The sequence below is a fragment of the Globicephala melas genome, chromosome 16 (assembly GCF_963455315.2).
Source record: "Globicephala melas chromosome 16, mGloMel1.2, whole genome shotgun sequence".
Taxonomy (NCBI): Eukaryota; Metazoa; Chordata; class Mammalia; order Artiodactyla; family Delphinidae; genus Globicephala; species Globicephala melas.
The window spans coordinates 82829824-82850050 of record NC_083329.1 but is presented as its reverse complement, the minus strand read 5'-3'; the positions used below and the strand labels follow the sequence as shown (position 1 = coordinate 82850050).

Genomic DNA, 20227 nt, shown 5'->3' with positions numbered 1-20227 from the left:
TAGGTCTGAAGTGGGTCTCTTGTAGACAGCATATATATGGGTCTTGGTTTTGTATCCATTCAGCCAGTCTATGTCTTTTGGTTGGAGCATTTAATCCTTTTACATTTAAGGTAATTATCGATATGTATGTTCGTATTACCATTTTCTTAATTGTTTTGGGTTTATTATTGTAGGTGTTTTCCTTCTCTTGTGTTTCCTGCCTAGAGATGTTCCTTTAGCATTTGTTGTAAAGCTGGTTTGGTGGTTCTGAATTCTCTTAGCTTTTGCTTCTCTGTAAAGGTTTTAATTTCTCCATCAAATCTGAATGAGATCCTTGCTGCGTAGAGTAATATTGGTTGTAGGTTTTTCTCCTTCAACACTTTCAATATGTCCTGCCACTCCCTTCTGGCTTGCAGAATTTCTGCTGAAAGATCAGCTGTTAACCTTATGGGGATTCCCTTATGGGTTATTTCTTGTTTTTCCCTTGCTGCTTTTAATATTTTTTCTTTGTATTTAATTTTTGATAGTTTGATTAGTATGTGTCTTGGCATGTTTCTCCTTGGATTTATCCTGTATGGGACTCTCTGCACTTCCTGGGCTTGATTAACTATTTCCTTTCCCATATTAGGGAAGTTTTCAACTATAATCTCTTCAAATATTTTCTCAGTCCCTTTCTTTTTCTCTTCTTCTTCTGGGATCCCTATAATTTGAATGTTGGTGCGTTTAATGTTGTCCCAGAGGTCTCTGACACTGTCCTCAATTCTTTTCATTCTTTTTTCTTTATTCTGCTCTGCAGTAGTTATTTCTACTATTTTATCTTCCAGGTCACTGATCCGTTCTTCTGCCTGTTCATCACTGTTTGTTTGCTCTTTAGTTCTTCTAGGTCCTTGTTAAACGTTTCTTGTACTTTCTCCATTCTATTTCCAAGATTTTGGATCATCTTTACTATCATTATTCTGAATTCTTTTTCAGGTAGACTGCCTATTTCCTCTTCATTTGTTAGGTTTGATGTGTTTTTACCTTGCTCCTTCATCTGCTGTGTGTTTTTCTGTCTTCTCATTTTGCTTAACTTACTGCATTCGGGGTCTCCTTTTCACAGGCTGCATGTTCGTAGTTCCCATTGTTTTTGATGTCTGGCCCCAGTGGCTAAGGTTGGTTCAGTGGGTTGTGTAGGCTTCCTGGTGGAGGGGACTAGTGCCTGTGTTCAGGTGGTTGGGGCTGGATCTTGTCTTTCTGGTGGGCAGGTCCACATCTGGTGGTGTGTTTTGGGGTGTCTGTGGCCTTAATTATGATTTTAGGCAGCCTCTGTGCTAATGGATGGGGTTGTGTTCCTGTCTTGCTAGTTGTTTGGCATAGGGTGTCCAGCACTGTAGCTTGCTGGTCATTGAGTGGATCTGAGTCTTGGCGTTGAGATGGAAATCTCTGGGAGATTTTTGCCATTTGACATTATGTGGAGCTGGGAGGTCTCTTGTGGACCAGTGTCCTGAACTTGGCTCTCCCACCTCAGTGGCACAGCACTGACTCCTGGCTGGAGCACCAAGAGCCTGTCCTCCAGATGGTTAAGAATAAAAGGGAGGAAAAAAAGAAAGAAAGAAAGAAGATAAAATAAAGTAAAATCAAATAAAGTTATTAAAAATAATAATTATTAAGAAAAAAAATTTTTAAGTAATAAAAAAAACAGACAAATGGTAAAAGCAAAGCTGTACAGACAAAATCACACACAGAAGCATACACACTCACAAAAAGAGAAAAAGGGGGAAAAATGTATATATCGTTGCTCCCAAAGTCCACCTCCTCAATTTGGGATGATTCGTTGTCTATTCAGGTATTCCACAGATGCAGGTACATCAAGTTGATTGTGGAGATTTAATCCGCTGCTCCTGAGGCTGCTGGGAGAGAGTTCCCTTTCTCTTCTTTGTTCTCACAGCTCCCGGGGTTCAGCTTTGGATTTGGCCCCGCCTCTGCGTGTAGGTCGCCGGAGGGTGTCTGTTCTTCGCTCAGACATGACGGGGTTAAAGGAGCCGCTGATTCGGGGGCTCTGGCTCACTCACGCCGGGGGGAGGGAGGGGCACGGAGTGCGGGGCGGGCCTGCGGCTGCAGAGGCCGGCGTGACGTTGCACCAGCCTGAGGCCCGCCGTGCGTTCTCCCGGGGGAGTTGTTCCTGGATCCCGGGACCCTGGCAGTGGCGGGCTGCACAGGCTCCCCAGAAGGGAGGTGTGGATAGTGACCTGTGCTGGCACACAGGCTTCTCGGTGACAGCAGCAGCAGCCTTAGCTTCTCATGCCCGTCTCTGGAGTCCTCGCTTTTAGCCGCAGCTCGCGCCCGTCTCTGGAGCTTCTTTAAGCAGCGCTCTGAATCCCCTCTCCTCGCGCACCAGGAAACAAAGAGGGAAGAAAAGTCTCTTGTCTCTTTGGCAGCTCCACACTTTTCCTGGACTCTCGGCCAGCTGTGGCGCACTAGCCCCCTGCAGGCTGTGTTCACACTACCAACCCCAGTCATCTCCCTGCGCTCCGACCGAAGCCCAAGCCTCAGCTCCCAGCCCCGCCCACCCCGGCGCGGGAGCAGACAAGCCTCTCGGGCTGGTGAGTGCTGGTCGGCACCGATCCTCTGTGCGGGAATCTCTCCGCTTTGCCCTCTGCACCCCTGTGGCTGCGCTCTCTTCCACGGCCCCGAAGCTTCCCCCTCCACCACCCGCAGTCTCCGCCAGCGAAGGGGCTCCTAGTGTGTGGAAACCTTTCCTCCTTCACGGCTCCCTCCCACTGGTGCAGGTCCCGTACCTATTCTTTTGTCTCTGTTTATTCATTTTTCTTTTGCCCTACCCAGGTACGTGGGGAGTTTCTTGCCTTTTGGGAGGTCTGAGGTCTTCTGCCAGCGTTCAGTGGGTGTTCTGTAGGAGTTGTTCCACGTGTAGATGTATTTCTGATGTATTTGTGGGGAGGAAGGTGATCTCTGCATCTTACTCTTCTGCCGTCTTGAAGCTCCTCCTGTAGACTTTTTTTTTTTAAAGATGTTGGGGGTAGGAGTTTACTAATTTTATTTATTTATTTTTGCTGTGTTGGGTCTTTGTTTCTGTGCGAGGGCTTTCTCTAGTTGTGGCAAGCGGGGGCCACTCTTCATCGCGGTGCGTGGGCCACTCACTATCGCGGCCTCTCTTGTTGCCGAGCACAAGCTCCAGGCGCACAGGCTCACGGGCCTAGTTGCTCCATGGCATGTGGGATCCTCCCAGACCAGGGCTCGAACCCGTGTCCCCTGCGTTAGCAGGCAGATTCTCAACCACTGTGCCACCAGGGAAGCCCCCTTCTGTAGACTTTTTGGTGATGGCCATTCTGACCAGTGTGAGGTGGTACCTCATTGTGGTTTTGATTTGCATTTTCCTGATGATCAGTGATGCTGAGCATCTTTGCATGTGCCTGTTGGCCATCTGTATGTCTTCTTTGGAGAAACGTCTATCTAGATCTTCCACCCATTTTTTGATTGGGTTGTTTGTTTTTTTGATATTAAGCTGCATGAGCTGTTTGTATAGTTTAGAGATTAACCCCTTGTTGGTCTCATCATTTGCAAATATTTTCTCTCAGTCTGTAGGTTATCTTTTCATTTCATTGATGGTTTCCTTTGCTGTGCAAAAGCTTTTAAGATAGATTAGGTCCCATTTGTTTATTTTTGCTTTTATTTCTTATTTCTAAGAAAATATTGCAACCATTTATGTCCAAGAATGTCTTGCTTATGTTCTCGTCTAGGAGTTTTATGGTGTCATGTCTTATATTTAGGTCTTTAAACCATTTTGAGTTTATTTTTGTATATGGTGTGAGGGAGTGTTCTGATTTCATTTACATGTAGTTGTCCAGCTTTCTCAACCCCACTTGTTGAAGAGACTGTTTTCTCTACTGTATATTCTTGTCTCCTTTGTCATAGATTTATTGACTGTAGGTTTATTTCTGGCCTCTCTGTTCTATTGCATTGGGCTATATGTCTGTTTTTGTGCCAATACCACAGTTTTGATTACTATAGCTTTATAGTATAGTCTGAAGTCTGGAAGGGTTATGCCTCCAGCTTTGTTCTTTTTCCTCGGGATTGCTTTGGCAATTATGGGTCTTTTTTGGTTCCATATAAATCTCAGGATTGTTATTCTTGTTCTGTGAAAAATGTCATGGGTATTTGATAGGGATTGCACTAAATTTATAGATTGCTTTGGGTGGTATGGACATTTTGACAATATTAATTCTTCCAATCCAAGAGCATGGGATATCTTTTCATTTCTTTGAATCAGCTTCAATTTCCTTTATCAATGTTTTGTATTTTTCAGTGTATAGGTCTTTCACCTCCTTGGTTAAGTTTATTCCTAGATATTTTTTTGATGAAATTTTAAATGGGATTTTTTTTTTTTTTTTACTTTCTCTTTCGGATATTTCATCGTTAGTGTAAAGAAATGCAACAGATTTATGTATTTAATCTTATATCCTGCTACCTTACTGAATTCATTTATTAATTCTAATGGTGAGTTGTTTGAATTTTTTTACTGCGGAGTTTTGAGACGGTTTTTTTTTAATTGATGAATATATTCTAGATGCTAGTCCTTTGTTGGATATTTTGCAGATCTTTTCATCCAGTCTGTAGCTTGTCTTTTTATGCTCTTAGCAAGGTTTTCTACAAAGCAAAAATTTTCAATTTTGGTGAAGTCAGATTTATCAGTTTTTCCTTTTCTGGATTTTATTTTATTTTTATTTATTTAATTTAATTTTATTTATTTATTTATTTATTTATTTTTTGGTGTCCAGTCTAAGAGCTCTTTGCTTAGCCATAGATCCTGAAGCTCTTCTCCTATTTTTTCCTAAAAGTTTCATAGTAATGTTTTACCTTTTAAGTCCGTGATCTATTTTCAGTTAATTTTGCATAAGATATGAAGCTTAGGTCAAAGTTCTTTTTTCCCCCCCATGGATGTCCAGTTGCTTCAGCACCATTTGTTGAAAAGGCTCACTTTCTTCTGTGAAATGATTTTTGCACTTTCAAAAGCATTTGGACGTATTAATGTAGGTCTACTTCTTAGTTCTGGTCTGTTCCATTGATCTATGTGTCTCCCCCATCAGTCCCTCACAGTGTGATTGCTGTAGTTACATAATAACTCAGGTAAGGTGATTGCTTCCACTTTGTTTTTCTTTTTCAAAATTGTTCTTGCTATGCTAGCTCCTTTGTCTTTCCATATAAATTTTAGAATAATCTTGTCTCTATGTACCAAAAAGTCTTGCTAGAAATAGGAATGAATTGGCATCTTTACTTTGTCTAGTCTTTAATCCATGAACACAGTATGTCTCTCTGTTTATTTAGATTTCCTTTTGTTTCTTTCATCAGCATCGTGCAGTATTTTTTATCATAGAAACGCTTTACATGTTTTTGTTAGACTTATGCCAGAGTTTTTTTTTCCAGTGATTGCAAGTGGTGTTATATTTTAAATTTTGACGCTCATGTGTTTGTCATTAGTATGAAGAGATACGATTGATTTTTATATCCTACAATCTGGACCTTGCTGAACTCACTTTTCAGTTACAGGAGGGTTTTGGGTTTTTTTGTTTTTGTTTTTTTTTTTGATTCCTTGGATTTTCTATGTAGACAATCATATTGTCCGCCAATAGGAACAATTTTATTTTTTCCTTTTTGATCTGTGTGCCTTTGTTTCCTTATGCCTCACTGCACTGGCTAGAACTTACTGTATGATATTGAATAGAGTGGTGAGAGCGGACATTCTTTGTTCCTGATCTTAGCGGGAAAGCAGTCTTTCACCACTCAGTGTAAGGTTAGCTGTAGAATTTTTTAAATGCTCTTTATCCGTTGAGGGAGTTCCTCTCTGGGTTGCTGTCTTTTTTTGTTTTTTTGAGTGTTTTTATCATGAATGAGTGTTGACTTTGACGAAATGCTTCTGCTGCATCAGTTGATATAATCGTGTGATTTTTCCTTTTAGCCTGTTAGTAGAGAAATTACATTGATTGATTTTCAAATGTTGAACAGCCTTTCGTCCCTGAAACAAAGCCCACTTGTTCTTAGTGTATAATTTTTATATATGTAAAACTGAATTCTTTTTGCTAAAATTTTGTTAATGTGCATAAGAGATACTGCTCTGTCATTTGTGTTGTTTTAAGGCTGTCTTTTTCTGGCTTTGGTATCAGGGAAATACTAGCTTCATAAAATAATTAGGGAAGGGTTCCCTCCTCTTCAGTTTTCTCAAAGATGTTATATAGAGCTGGTGTTGATTCTTTTTTTAAATGTTCATAGAATTCTCTAGTAAAACCATCCAGCCTAAATGTTTCTTTTTTGTTAGTTTTAAAATTACAGATTCAGTTTCCTTAAGTTATATGGCTATTTAAGTTATCTATTTTATTGGCTGAGTTGTACTACTTTGTGTTTTTGAAGAATGGGTCCATCTCATCTAAGAAGTCAAATTAAAGTATGTGGAGCTGTTCTTGTTACTCCTTTGTTACCCTGCTGGGTCTGTAGTGCTGTGACCTGAAATTGGCTCTGTGTGTCCTCCCTTTGTTGTTGTTGTTGTGAGTCTTTGTTACATAAATGAGTTAAAGATGGTCCTTCATGTTGGCCTCTCTGTGGCGTTCTTCACAGCAAGCTGAGACGTTAGTTCAAAGCCTTGCCAGCACCAAACTCCATTCTTACACACTCAGGTGCTTTAAATATAGCCCCAATACACATATTTTTAGCCATTCAGAGGCTGCCTGCTTTGAATACCCTGTGAAGCCACACTCTCATCTGCAAACTTTTGCTTAGACACACTGGGGCTGTGACAGGCCTCTAGCAGGTGCTGTCTGGCTTCCCTCCCATGCAGCCAGTCAAAGTGCTACCCAAACGAAGGCGGTGTGTGCTGTGACCATCTCAAGGTCCTGTCTTTTTCCTTGGTCTGCCCCAGACCTTGAACTCACCAGTTTTGCTAGAGGTTTATCAATTTTAATGATCTTTTCAAGGAACCAGTTCTTTGTTTTATGGATTTTCTTTGTCTTTCTGTTTTCAGTTTCATTGATGTCTGCTCTTTATTTTCTTCCTTCTGCTTGCTTTACTTATTTTGCTCGTCTTTTTCTGTGTTCTTGAGAGTAGGAGCTTAGATAACTGATTGAGACTTTTCCTCTTTTCTAATATATGCATTTAGTGCTCTGAATTTTCCTTTCAGCATTGCTTTAGTTGTAACCCACCAGTCTTGATAAGCTATATTTTCATTTCCATTCAGCTCAGTGTATTTTTCTATTTCCCAGGAGACTTCTTCTTTAAATCATGGGTTATTTAGACGTGGATTGGTTAGTATCCAAGTATTTGGAGATTTTCCTATTGTCTTTATATTATGAATTTCTAGTTTGATTCCCTTGTGGTTGGAAAACACATTTTATATGATTTCAATTCCTTTAAATTTGTTGAGGTTTGTTTTATGGCCAAGGGTATAGTCCATCTTGATTTACGTTCCATTGTCCCTTGGAAAGAATATGTGTCCTGCTCTTGTTGGGCAGAGTGTTCTGTAAATGTTGACTCCATCCTCTTGGTTGACTAAGCTGAGTTCTTCTGTGCCTTTGCTGATTTTCTGTCTAGTTGTTCTGTCAGTGTTGAGAGAGGGGTGTTGAAGTCTCAGCCATAATCGTGGGTTTGTTTCTCCTTTCAGTTGTATCAAGCTTTAGTTTGATGTATTTTGTAGCTCTGTTTTTTGGTGCACACATTGAGGCTTCCTATGTCTTATTGGTGGAATACCCTTTTTTCATTATATAGTGACACTTTCTTTCTCTGGTCATTTCCTTTGCCCTGAAGACTGTTGTAGCTGATAATGATAATGATTTACTTTGATTAATATTTGTGTGATATACCTTTTTCCATCCTTTCACTTTCACCCTGCCTGAACATCATAATTGAAGGGAGTTTCTTGTAGGCAGCTTATAGTTGGGTCATGTTTTTTCAACTAATCTGCCAATCTTTGTCTTTTACTTGATATATTTATATAGTTTACATTTAATATAATTGATCTATTAGAATTTATTTTTGCCATTTTATATTTTTGCTTTCTGTTCTGTTTTTCATTTTCTCTTTTCTTTTTCTAGTCTTTCTGTGGTTTATGTGAACATTTTTTAGAATTCCATTTGATTTACCTATAATGTTTTTGAGTATATCTCTTTGCATTGCTTTTTTAGTGGTTGCTCTAGGTATCACATTATATATACATATCACAGTCTACTGGTGTCATCATTTTACGTTCGAGTGAAATATAAAAACCTTGCCTTCTCTTATAGGCAGACCTTGTTTTATTGTGCTTCACAGAGACTGTGTTTTTTTACAAATTGAAGTTTGTGGCAACTCTACATTGAGTAAGTCTGTTGGCATCATTTTTCCAACAGCATTTGCTCACTTTTTTTTGTCTCTGGGTCATGTTTTGGTAATAATTAAAATATTTTAGACTTGTTATTATTATTATATTTGTTATGGTGATCAGTGATCTTTGATGTTCCTGTGGCAAAAAGATTATGACTTGCTGAAGGTTCAGATGATGGTTAGCATTTTTTACCAATAAAGTATTTTTTTAATTAAAGTATGTACATTGTTTTTTTAGACAGAATGCTATTGCACACTTAATAGACTACAAGATAGTGTAAACATAACTTTATATGCACTGGGAAACCAAAACATTTGTGTCACTCACTTTATTGTGATTTTTGCTTTATTGCAGTGGTCTGGAACTGAACCCGCAGTATCTCTAGGGTAGACCTGTGCATCCGTTCACCCTCCCCCACTTGTAATATAGTCATCTTAAATATTTCCTCCTCTTATATTTAGTCACATCAAACAGTGTTACTATTTTTTGCTTAAACACCCAAACACACTTTAGAATACTCAAGAAGAGAAGAAGAAAAGCCTATTGTAATTACCCATATTTTTCTTTACCATGTCTTCCTTCCTTCATGATGTTCCATGATTCCTTTTATCACTTCCTTTCAGGTTTTTTTGTTTGTTTGTTTTTTGCCATGCTGTGCAGCTTGCAGGATCTTAGTTCCCCAACTAGGGGTTGAACCCGGGCACCAGCAGTGAAAGGCCGGAATCCTAACCACTGGGCCACCAGGGAACTCCTTTCCTTTTGGTTTAGAAAGCTTCCTTTAGCCATCTTTTAGGGTAGATCTGTTGGTGACAAATTCTGTTAGTTCTTTTTTTCCTCTACGAATGTCTGGATCTCTCCTTCATCCTAGGAGATTTTTAGGGTATAAGGATATAAGATTCTGGATTGAGAGTTCTTTTCTTTCAGCCCTTGAAAAATATTGGTGCCACTTCTGGCCTCAGTGGTTTCTGATGAGAAATCTGTTGTCATTTGGATTGTTTTTTTCCTGTAGGTAAGGTATCATTTCTCTCTGGCTGCTTTCAAGATTTTTTTTGTTTATTTGTTTTTAGTTTTTAGAAATTTCATTATATATCTTGGCATGGATGTATTTGGACTCTTGTTTGGAAGAATCTAGCTGTTTGAATTCAGTAAGCTTTGTGAATCTGGATTTATGTGTCTTGCCAAATTTAGGAATTTTTCAGCCGTTATTTCTTTGAATACTTTTTCAAACCCATCCTCTTTTTTCTTTCCTTCTGTGACTCATGAAAGTTAGATTTGTGGTTTTTTTTTTTATCATCTCAGAACTCCATGAGGCTCTATTAATATATTTTCAGGCTATTTTCTGTTTGTTGTTCAGGTTAGATATTTTCTATCATTTTGAAGCCCAGTTCACTGATTGTTTCCTGTGTCCCCTTTTGTTTTGAGCCCATCCACTGAGGTACATACATCAGTTATTGTATTTTTCAATTCCAGAATGTCCATTTGGTTCTTCTTTATATCTTCCTTTTCTTTATTAAGCCTTTCTTTTTGCTGAAGATCTCTCCTTTTCATTTGTTTCAGTCATGTTGCTATTGCTTGTTGAAGCATTCATGATGGCTGCTTTACAGTCTTTGTCAGATTTTTCAGACGTCTCTTATCATCTTGGCACTGGAATCTGTTGATAATATTTTTTCTTTCTGTTTGAGATCTTCTTGGTTCTTGATATAATGAAGGATTTCCGTTTGAATTCTGGGCATTGTTTCATTGTGTTATGAGACCTTAGATTTTTATTTAAATCTCTTGTTTAACTCGTCTCTGCTCTTGGGCGCTGCTCTGTGACTGCTGGGTGAGGTGGAAGCCCAGGCTGCCTGCCAAGCTCCCATGGACACCCAGGGAGGGCCAGGGCTGTTCCGTGTACTGCTGGGCCAGGGTGAGAGCCCTGGTGTCCGGCCTCCCACACGCCATAACCACATGTCCCCACGGGCACTGTGGCTCCGTACCTGGCCTTGGGACACCACCCTGCTGGGGGCGTCAGGGAACCTCACTGCAGCCTCGGAAGGGTGGTGGTCCGGGCTCCCCACTCAGCCTTTGCTGGCATTGGTGGCGTGAGACCACAGTTTTTCCTGTAGTGTTTGTCTGGAGTAGAGCAGCTTTGTGTAAAAGGTTTCTCTCTCGCTGGGTTGCCCTTTCCTGGTTCGATGACTTGAGAGAGCAGGCTTTTGTTGGGGCTTCTTAAAATCTGCCTCCATTGGCATTTCCAGGCTGCCAGCTTGTTCAGCTCCAAGTCTGGGAAATACGAGGGAAAAGGAAAAACCCAGGGGACTCATCACTGTGTCATTCCTCAGCCCCCAAGATTCCTGGGCAGTTTGCCACCTTCTCCACACTTTTCAAAGTCTTCTTATGTTTCTTTTATACGTAGTGTCTAGGGTTCTAAGTTGTACTGAGCAGGCAGTATGGGGAAAAGTACTTCTACTCCATCTTCTTGGAAGCAGAAGGCCACCTTGGTGTTAAGGGTCATTTTTTGCACATCGAATTCTACATTAGACAGTTCCTTGTTTTTGTGCTCCTGCCCCAACACTGTGAAGATGGTGACCTTTGGGGTTAAGGAACCTTGTTTCTTAATAGGGAGTTTTTCCTTTCTTGCTGATTGCTTTTACAGTTTAATATTGACTCTACCTCATTCTCTGGGGTTTTTTTTTTTCCATTCCAGAATATGTACTAGACCTATATGTTGGACCTTTTCCTTCAATTCTGCATTTTTCTTAAACTCTCATATTTTCTCTCTCTTCATGTCTCTGTTCTGCCTCCTAGTAATTTTCTCCAGTCTGGATTGCAGTTCACTAATTTTCTCCTTAGTTTTGTTGATTCTACTCTTTAACTCGCCCACTGACTATTTATTTTTAATGACTGCAGTTTTTATTTCTAGACAGACACATTCTGGAAATCTACCTTTTCTTTTATATCATTTTTTATGGATTCATCTTTTCGTGTGGATTCAGTTCCTTTTTTATGGTATTAATCATCCTGAGTATACTTTGTCAGGTTCTTTTTTTATCAAATTCTTGAAATTGTCATGTCTTTGGATTGCTGACTCACTCACGATGGGTTGTTTGAATGTTTTGTAATTTTAGATTGTGAGGATTGCTCGTCTTCAGAGGAGCTGTAAGCATGGGTCTCCTATGTATCCTGGTTTGAGGATGTGTCCTTCCAGAGTGACCTGCATTTGCATCTTCCAGGCATCCTGTTGATATCACTTTCTAAGGCCATTTTTATTGTTTTAACTTTCTTGACTTGGAGGTTCATTGTCGACATGTTTTTTAAGTTTGAATTTCACACTCACCTGTGGAGCCAGCCCATGATAAATCTTCAGAGCGTAATGTCTTTCTGCTGATCCTGCTGAGAGGTCGGGCAGAGTCAGAGAAGGTTCCTTGTCCTCCTGAGCTGGTGAGAGGATTTTTCCAGCCTGTCCTTCACTTGTTCAGATTCAGCTCTCTACTCCTTCCTTCACATGGGCACAAACTCTTGAATCCTGTCCCACAGATGTTAAAACTCAATACTGACAACCCTCCTGGGGCCCCTCCTGCTTTTTCCAGTTCCAAGCATCTAGAGATTGCCTTTTCTTTCCTAAAAGGTCAGCTATGTGTCTTTTTTTAATATGATATATTTTTTCCAGCATTTCTAGTTGTTTAACCCAAGAGGGTTTTCAAAAATAGGGTTTTCTATTTAAGTATGAAAACTTACCTCTTGGAGCTACAAGATTCAGAGTGTGAAGAGTTTTTTGGAGGAATTAAATATTTTTACATATGGAAATTACACATCTTACTTGTCTTTTGTCCAGCAAGGTGCAAGTCAGTTGATATGTTACCCTTTTACCTGTTGAGGTTGTGGTATAACCTGGAAAAGTTGTGGAAAGCGATTACCATAATAGAGTCCATTGAAGCAAAACTTGCAAAGCAGAAAATAATAATGGAACAAGCATTAAGCCAAAGACTGTGCTTAGATCTGTGAGTTTTTGTTTCAGGATTAGATGGACTTGTGAAACTCCTTTTACCATGTGCATATAAAACATGAGAAACATTCGCATTTGTATATATGAATTATTTTTGCTCTCAAGACTTACTTTTGCCTATATTATTGGCAGCATCTTTACCTGGTTCTCATCTTCCAGTGTTTACAACCTATGTAATGTATTGGGCTTTATTTCTTAAATAGAAGAGGATATTGAACAAGATTGAGAAATTTCAGTATTTTCATTTTAACCTGGCAATCTTAATTTCTTGGGCTGTGAAAGCTGTTCAGTGACGATGATGAGACTTGCGTATTTTATTTTGTATGTGTGGTAAAATACACATAGCATGAGATTTGTCATTTTAAAATCAACAGTTCAGTGGCTTTAAGTACCTTCACATTGTTGTACAACTATCGCCGCCATCCATCTCCAGAACTTTTTCATCTTCTCAAACCGATACGCATATCCATTGAACCCTGACTCCCCACTTCCCCTCTCCCAGCCTCCTCGCAGCCAGCCTTCTACGTTCTGTCTCTGTGAGTTCGACCACCCTGGGTACCTCATATAAATGGACTCTTCTGGTATTTCTCCTTTAGTGACTGGCTTAGTTCACTTAGCACAATCAAAGGTCATCCATGTTGTAGCCTGTATCAGAATTTCCTTCCTTTTTAAGGCTGCATAATATTCCAATGCATGTGTGTACCACATTTTGTTTATCGTTGATCTGTCAGTGGATATTTGGGTGGCTTCCATCTTCTGGCGACTGTGACTAGTTATGAACACTGGTGTGGCATGCTTTCAAAACAGGCAGTGAGGTGCATAAAACTGTAGGTATTTTTAAATGCTAACAATTGTGAATAGCACTAGCCTGCAAGTTTCATTGCCTGTAACTATTTGAAAAGCACGAGAGGTTGAATAGGCTTGACCTTTGGGTGATCAGGAATGTAGTTCTTAGGAACAGGGCTGGACCAAGCACCAGCAAACAAATTGACCGTTTGTGCTTCGCTGGGTGGGTGGTGGGGGGGAAGGAACCAGGGCTGGGAGCGCATGGTCGGGTCTGAAACAGGAGTGTGGAGGTGACACCTTCAGAGGTGCCCCCGACAGAACCAGGAATGTGGAGCAGGCCCTTCAGGGCCACGGGCTGAGCCTGGCAGCCGGGGGTCAGCAGACGTGGGTCGGGGTCAAAGTGTGAGGGTGGAGAGGGGCTTGGTGCCTGCAGCGCTAGGCTGAACACAACTAGAGTTCTTCGCCAACAGAAAAAGCAAAAGGAATCACCAAGCCAGTGTCAGGCTACCGAGGCCCCATCATTCCGATTCACAGATTCCATTCTAGAAGCCTCTAGTTCCAGTTTATGGAAAGTAGGATCCCAAATTAAATCTATTCCTCTGTGTAAAGAAGAAGTGAAGAGCTCCCTCTATATTGAATGGGACAAATATCACATGCGGAGTACTGACCCAAACCCCTGGGCTTAGGCCGGCCTTCCCAAAGGTCATAGACACAGGAATGAAGGCAAGGCCACAGAAGTCTGCAAGTGCAGGGAGAACTTATACCTGTTTGTGAAAGAAGAAAGGAGTGGACTTCTCAAAGCCTATAAGTCTACCAGGTTTTTTCTTTTGTACAGAAAAATGGCAATTTCTAGGCGATTTTTGCTTGTCACTGTGTGTGTATTTATTTGAATAGCAAAGAGATTTCAGTCATTACAAGAGGAGTTTTCAAACTTCCAGTATCAAAAGAAATTGTCCCCAGAGCAGTTTGAAAAGGCACTGGGTTAGCATATAAGCCATGTATCGAAAAGTTGGAAAGGTAAGTCAGTGTGTTTATTGCCATTTTCACAAAATATTCAGTTACCTCTTTTTTATATTAACTGAGATTTCATTAAATTTTATGATTGTAGTCTAAGTTCGCGGCACCTGCTCTAAAGTTCTGTTTCACGGTCTCTTTCTGTTTTTCAGATTTTTTGTTTAAATTCTTGGTTATTGGGAACGCGGGGACCGGCAAGTCTTGCTTGCTTCATCAGTTTATTGAAAACAAATGTAAGTGACGTCACATGGTCAGTGTTTCTTGCTTCTTTCTTGTTTCTTGTTTCATGTCTTCCCCCGAGAGCGCACTCTTGTGCAGATTTGTTTAGGACAAAACTTCCGAATACGTTTCCAGGGAAAATGTCATCGTTTAAAAATATTTTTAAATGGCATAAAAAGTTTATGTTATTAAACGTTTAGTAATCTGATTTTTTATTTAGCATTTCAGTTGCGTAGTGGGTCATTGTTCATTATGTAGTGCGTTGTCCTGTACATTTTCCAGACACTAAAATACAGTATGATGCTGTGGAATTCTGTTTCCTGGCAGGAGTGGCCCGAGAACCCTAGTTGTACATTTTGGGTAAGATAGCATTTGCTCCCCAGCGGCCTTGTATTGTCCTTAAGGCAGCTATCGTCATCAGTCCTGTTTTACAGGTAAATAAACAGAGGTTTACAGGACTTGGTGTGTGCACTTGGGATGGTCACCTAGGAACGGTGCGTGTTAGACTCAAACCCAGGCCTTTCGACCACAGAAAATATCTTGTGCCGTTGACTTGCCCTGTGTTGGTGAGAGAGGTTGAATTTTGTATTCCAAGCTACTGTAAAAGACGGTAGGTTCGAAAGGCCCTTAAATTAAGCCATGCTTATATAGTAATGGAAAGAATTGTGGAGAATGACCTGTCTATCTAGAGGTAGTCAGGTGAAGGCCCGAGCACAGAAAATTAATCTCACTTAATGAAGCGCCTCTTAAGAATGCGTGAGATGCATTAGGTGGCGGGCGGTGGAGACAGAGGCAGCAAAGGGTGTCCTGGGAAAGAGCTCTGAAGAATAAGATTCTAGAAGTGTTTTCTGCTGCTTCCATTTCCATCGACCAGGAGCTTGTTGGAAACTTCATGTAGTGACACGGACCCAGCGTGGCTCAGCCCCTCTTGAATTGACAGGCGTTCACCCGCTGGGCGGCCTGGGGTTCTGTACGAGTTACCCAGACTTTGCATTGTTCCATCCCAGAAGAGGGGACGCTGGGCCAGGTGCCCGGCCTCGGCGGACACTCTCCCTTCACATCCTCCCCTCACCCCTCACGACCACAGTAATGATGTAAGGAGGCTTCACTGTATTGCTCTCGTAGCTGTGTCTTAATCAGGATGCCCTTGGCCTTTCGTTACTGCCTTCGAAGGCTTCTCCCGCCAGGCTGGCCCAGTAGCTGGGCACCAGCGGATGTCCACGCCGGTCTGCACTGTCTGGGCCTGAGACAAGCTGCTGGAATCAGACCCTTTCGTCCCCCAGGCCCCCAGGGAGCAATGAACAAACACAGCTGTCAGATGGCGCCCTGGTTTCTGGTACAATTAAATTTTATCCTATAGTTATAAAATATAAACCAGTCCATGGACTGTGTAGCCAGGATATTTGTTTTTTCTTTTCCTTTCACATCACAGAAATTTTCTTTTATAAGACAGCTTATTCCAGTTGGGTTTAGCAAACTACTTATTTTGCCAACCTCCCTACCCATTCAGACAGTATTGATTTCTCCAGCAAATTCATTCCAAATGATTGCCACACACAATACTCGAGTTCATGAAACTCAACAGCTGTAATGTGCATAGAGGTCTTGGTTTGGGGTGTGTTCTGAGTTTTTTACTCTATCTTTTCTTCTTTTTCCCTTAGTCTTGGGTGAGCATCAAGTTTCTTTCTTGGGCCACGGTGCCTCTCCTTCCCTTTACTTCTGTTTCTTTAGAACGTTCGTCCGAATAGTTGAAACTATCGTTGGCCAAGTTGCAGTCTGTCACTGGGCAGTAAGCCCTCCAAGATGGCACCCAGCATTTTGTGCAGTTGCCATTCACGAGAACCTTAGCGGTGGTCAGGTAGATGTGGTCTTCCGTGGCGTGGCCACCAAGCCTCAGCTTCAAATACGTGGCTTGTTTAGGTGTTTTGAGAAGCAGCTTTATTGTCTCCTTGAGAACAGGAACTGTGTGTATTCTGTTTAAAACCGTGAGCGCTTATTAGCATCTGACTGTTGGAGAAATGAATGACGACAGTAAATTACATTCCCATGGACAGCACTCTTGATTTCAGTGTTACTTGTGTAAGTCTATAAGCCTGTTTCCCTAATGTTCTAAAATAAAATTTCTTTTTCTTTTTCAGTCAAAGATGACTCAAATCACACAATAGGAGTGGAATTTGGCTCAAAGATAATAAATGTTGGTGGTAAATATGTAAAGTTACAGATATGGGACACGGCAGGCCAAGAGCGATTCAGGTAGCTTTTTCTCTAACTTAATAAAAATATTTGAAAAGTGGGTTTGAAATAATCACTTATATTCTCATAATGTATGTGGTCCCCTCCTCCCTCCCCGCACCCTCACAGATTTTAGAAAGTTCACCTCTGGAAGCTTTAAGACAAGCTAAAAGTCAGTTTTTCTCCACACAGCATTGATTTACGAAAGAATACGTTAGAATCTCTTCCGAGTGCACGCGTCCTAATTTGGAGGCGAATTTATTCTTTGGGACCTAGTGGGTGCATTAGGAGGTCGTGGCATTGCATATTCCACACATTACTTTTGGATTAAAATCAAGGCAAAGTAGTAGCACAAACGACTTTTCTCTGTATTTCACTTTAAAAGGAGAATTTTTTAAAACCTCTTTGGGGGTTGGTTTTGCTTTACATTAAAACATTCCACAGAATATTCTCTCCTCAGCACTTGCATTACGCTGAAGTCATGATCGACGTTTGGAATGATGACCACAGTCCACAGCAGATAGGTTCCATGTTTGATATTCTGTAACTACTAAAGCAGGAAAGTAGATTAATATTTTAGTTGTGTTTTTTTGAATAGATACAGAAAGTCAAACAGAACAGATATTCACAGTTACAAAATGCAGTTAAATAAAACTCAATCCCAGAGCAAGCATTTCACTTAAAGTCAGGTATAATATTTTAAATGCTCAATAATTGTTTGCTTCAAAAGTATCGTAACTAGAGCTTCCCTGGTGGCGCAGTGGTTGAGAGGTCCGCCTGCCGATGCAGGAGATCTGGGTTCGTGCCCCGGTCCGGGAGGTCTCACATGCCGTGGAGCAGCTGGGCCCGTGAGCCGTGGCCGCTGAGCCTGCGCGTCCGGAGCCTGTGCTCCGCAACGGGAGAGGCCACAACAGTGAGAGGCCCGCGTACCGCAAAAAAAAAAAAAAAGTATCATAACTAGACTTCAGACAGTATTACTATAAAGCTATTGTAATCAGAACAGCGTGATAGGACTTCCCTGGTGGCGCAGTGGTTAAGAATCTGCCTGCCAATGCAGAGGACATGGGTTCGAGCCCTGGTCTGGGAAGATCCCACAAGCCGCGGAGCAACTAAGCCCGTGTGCCACCAACTACCGAGCCTGCGCTCTAGAGCCTGCGAGCCACAACTACTGAGCCCACGTGCCACAACTACTGAAGCCTGCACACCTAGAGCCTGTGTTCTGCCACAAGAGAAGCCACCGCAATGAGAAGCCCACACACCACACCGAAGAGTAGCCCCCACTCGCTGCAACTAGAGAAGGCCCACGCTCAGCAATGAAGACCCAACACAGCCATAAATAAATAAATATATAAATTAATTTTTTAAAAAAGAGAAAGTACCTTGGACAGACTTAGAAGGACTTTCTTATTTAAAAAAAAAAACAGTGTGGTACTGGCAGAAAAATGGACATATGGGTGAGTGGAACAGAATAGAAAGCCCAGAAATAAACCCACACACCGATGGTTAATTAATCTTCCACAGAGGAGGCAAGAATATACAATGGAGAAAAGACAGTCTCTTCGATAAGTGGTGCTGGGAAAACTGGATACCTACATGTAAAAGAATGAAATTAGAACACTCCCTAACACCATATGCAAAAATAAACTCAAAATGGATTGAAGACCTAAATGTAAGACCAGGTACTGTAAAACTCCTGCAGGAAAAGCAGAGGCAGAATGCTCATTGGCATGAATAGCAGCAATATCTATTTTGATCTGTCTCCTTAAATAATGAAAATAAAAGCAAACATACACAAATGGGACCTAATTAAACTTAAAAGCTTTTGCACAGCAAAGGAAACCATAAACAAGACAAAAAGACCACCCTCAGAATGGGAGAAAATATTTGCAAACGAACCAGCTGACAAAGGATTAATCTCCAAAATATACAAACAGCATGCAGCTCAATATCAAAAAAAACCAAACAACCCAATCATGTAATGGGCAGGAGACCTAAATAGACATTTCTCCAGAGAAGACATACAGTTGGCCAACAGGCACATGAAAAGATTCTCAATGTCACTAATTATTAGAGAAATGCAAATCAGAACTACAGTGAGGTGCCACCTCACACTGGTCAGAATGGCCAACATCAAAAAGTCTACAAAAAATAAATGCTGTAGAGGGTGTGGAGAAAAGGGAACCCCTCCTGTGCTGTTGGTGAGAATGTAAGTTGATGCAGCCACTATGGAGAACAGTATGGAGGTTCCTCTAAAAACTAAAAGTAGAGGCCCAGCCGAGGGCAGGGATGAGTGAGGCAAGGACCAGAAAGACGGAAATTAAGTGAAAGTCTGCTGACCCTCACCCTCTTCCCCCACCTCTTTCTTAGCTGCTGGCAGCCAAGTGTGTATGTCTCAGGCAGGAGAAACGATTCTTATCTGCAGAAAAATAGCCCCAAAGAAAAGGCTTAAAGATACTAACATTTTGGTTCCCCAATGAAATAGCCCAGTTTCTGTCCAGCCATCTCACAGTGAACAGCCCACACATAAAGAGCGTCTTTTAGAGTTTGGCATCCTTGTTCTTGAATATAAATGATCAACCAAGGATCAGCAGACACTTGACGAAAGTTTTTAGGATAAGAGAAAGAGCCCAAAATAAAGAAAATAGTAACTTTCGGGGAATAGACAGAAACTAAAACTACAGTATCCTCACCAATAAGAGTAGATATTGCGTTCAGGGAATAAGAACAAACTTATAATTTAAAAAGAGCAAAATTAAAATAATATATTAAATAAAGTAGTGCCCTTCCAGAAAGTGAAACGGTAAACTTGAGATGAGAAAGGGAAGAGACAACATAAGGGCTTCCCTGGTGGCTCAGTGGTTGAGAGTCCGCCTGCCGATGCAGGGGACACGGGTTCGTTCCCCGGTCCGGGAAGATCCCACATGCCGTGGAGCGGCTGGGCCCCTGAGCCATGGTCGCTGAGCCTGCGCGTCCGGAGCCTGTGCTCTGCAACAGGAGAGGCCACAACAGTGAGAGGCCCACGTGCCGCAAAAAAAAAAAAAGAGACAACATAAGAAATCATACAGAGTCAGTCCAGGAAGCTCAAGGCCTTACCAGTTAAGCCTTCCCGAAGACAGAAGAGTAAAAGAAACAATCGAAGAACATTTTCCACTAGAGGAATGAGACTCTGTAAGATTCCACCTTACACCAAACACAGATGAGGGGGGAAAAATCCAGACCAGGTCTGCCACATAAAATTTCACAACACCAGGGATGAAGTGAAGATGCCAAAAGATTCCAAGAGGGAAGAGCAAATCACATATCAAGAATCGAAAATGAGAATTGCACCGGACTCTTCAGCAGCAACGCTTGGAAGCTAGAAGATAACTAAAGCCTTGCCTTCAAAACTCAACGTGAAAAATTTTTTCCAACCTAAAATTCTGAACTCAGCCAAACTCTCCATTAAGTGTGAGAATAAAATCAGAAATACCTTCAGTTATACAAGAATGGAGGGAAACAAAGGTTGTCTTTCGTATGTTCTCCCTTAGAAACTTCAGGAGGATATGCTTCACCAGCACAAGGGAAGAACCATGAGAGGAAGACCCCAGCCTGGGGAACAGGGAGGTGGCGGGAGCTGTCTGAGCCCCATTTCTTAGGGGTCCTTAGGGAGGTTCCAGTCCGTAGGCACG

At 41.4% G+C, this 20227-nt stretch overlaps 1 protein-coding gene across 6 annotated transcripts in view; it reads left to right on the top strand.

Moving 5' to 3' along the window:
- The window catches only part of RAB4A (RAB4A, member RAS oncogene family), a 95962-nt gene that overhangs the window by 17532 nt on the left and 58203 nt on the right, over positions 1-20227 (top strand). For all 6 annotated transcript variants that reach the window (XM_060286282.1, XM_060286284.2, XM_030839620.2 and 3 more), the window contains exons 2-3: positions 14261-14341; positions 16466-16580. In XM_060286282.1, coding sequence (XP_060142265.1) covers positions 14261-14341; positions 16466-16580 — 196 coding nt within the window. The remainder of the gene's footprint in view (positions 1-14260; positions 14342-16465; positions 16581-20227) is intronic.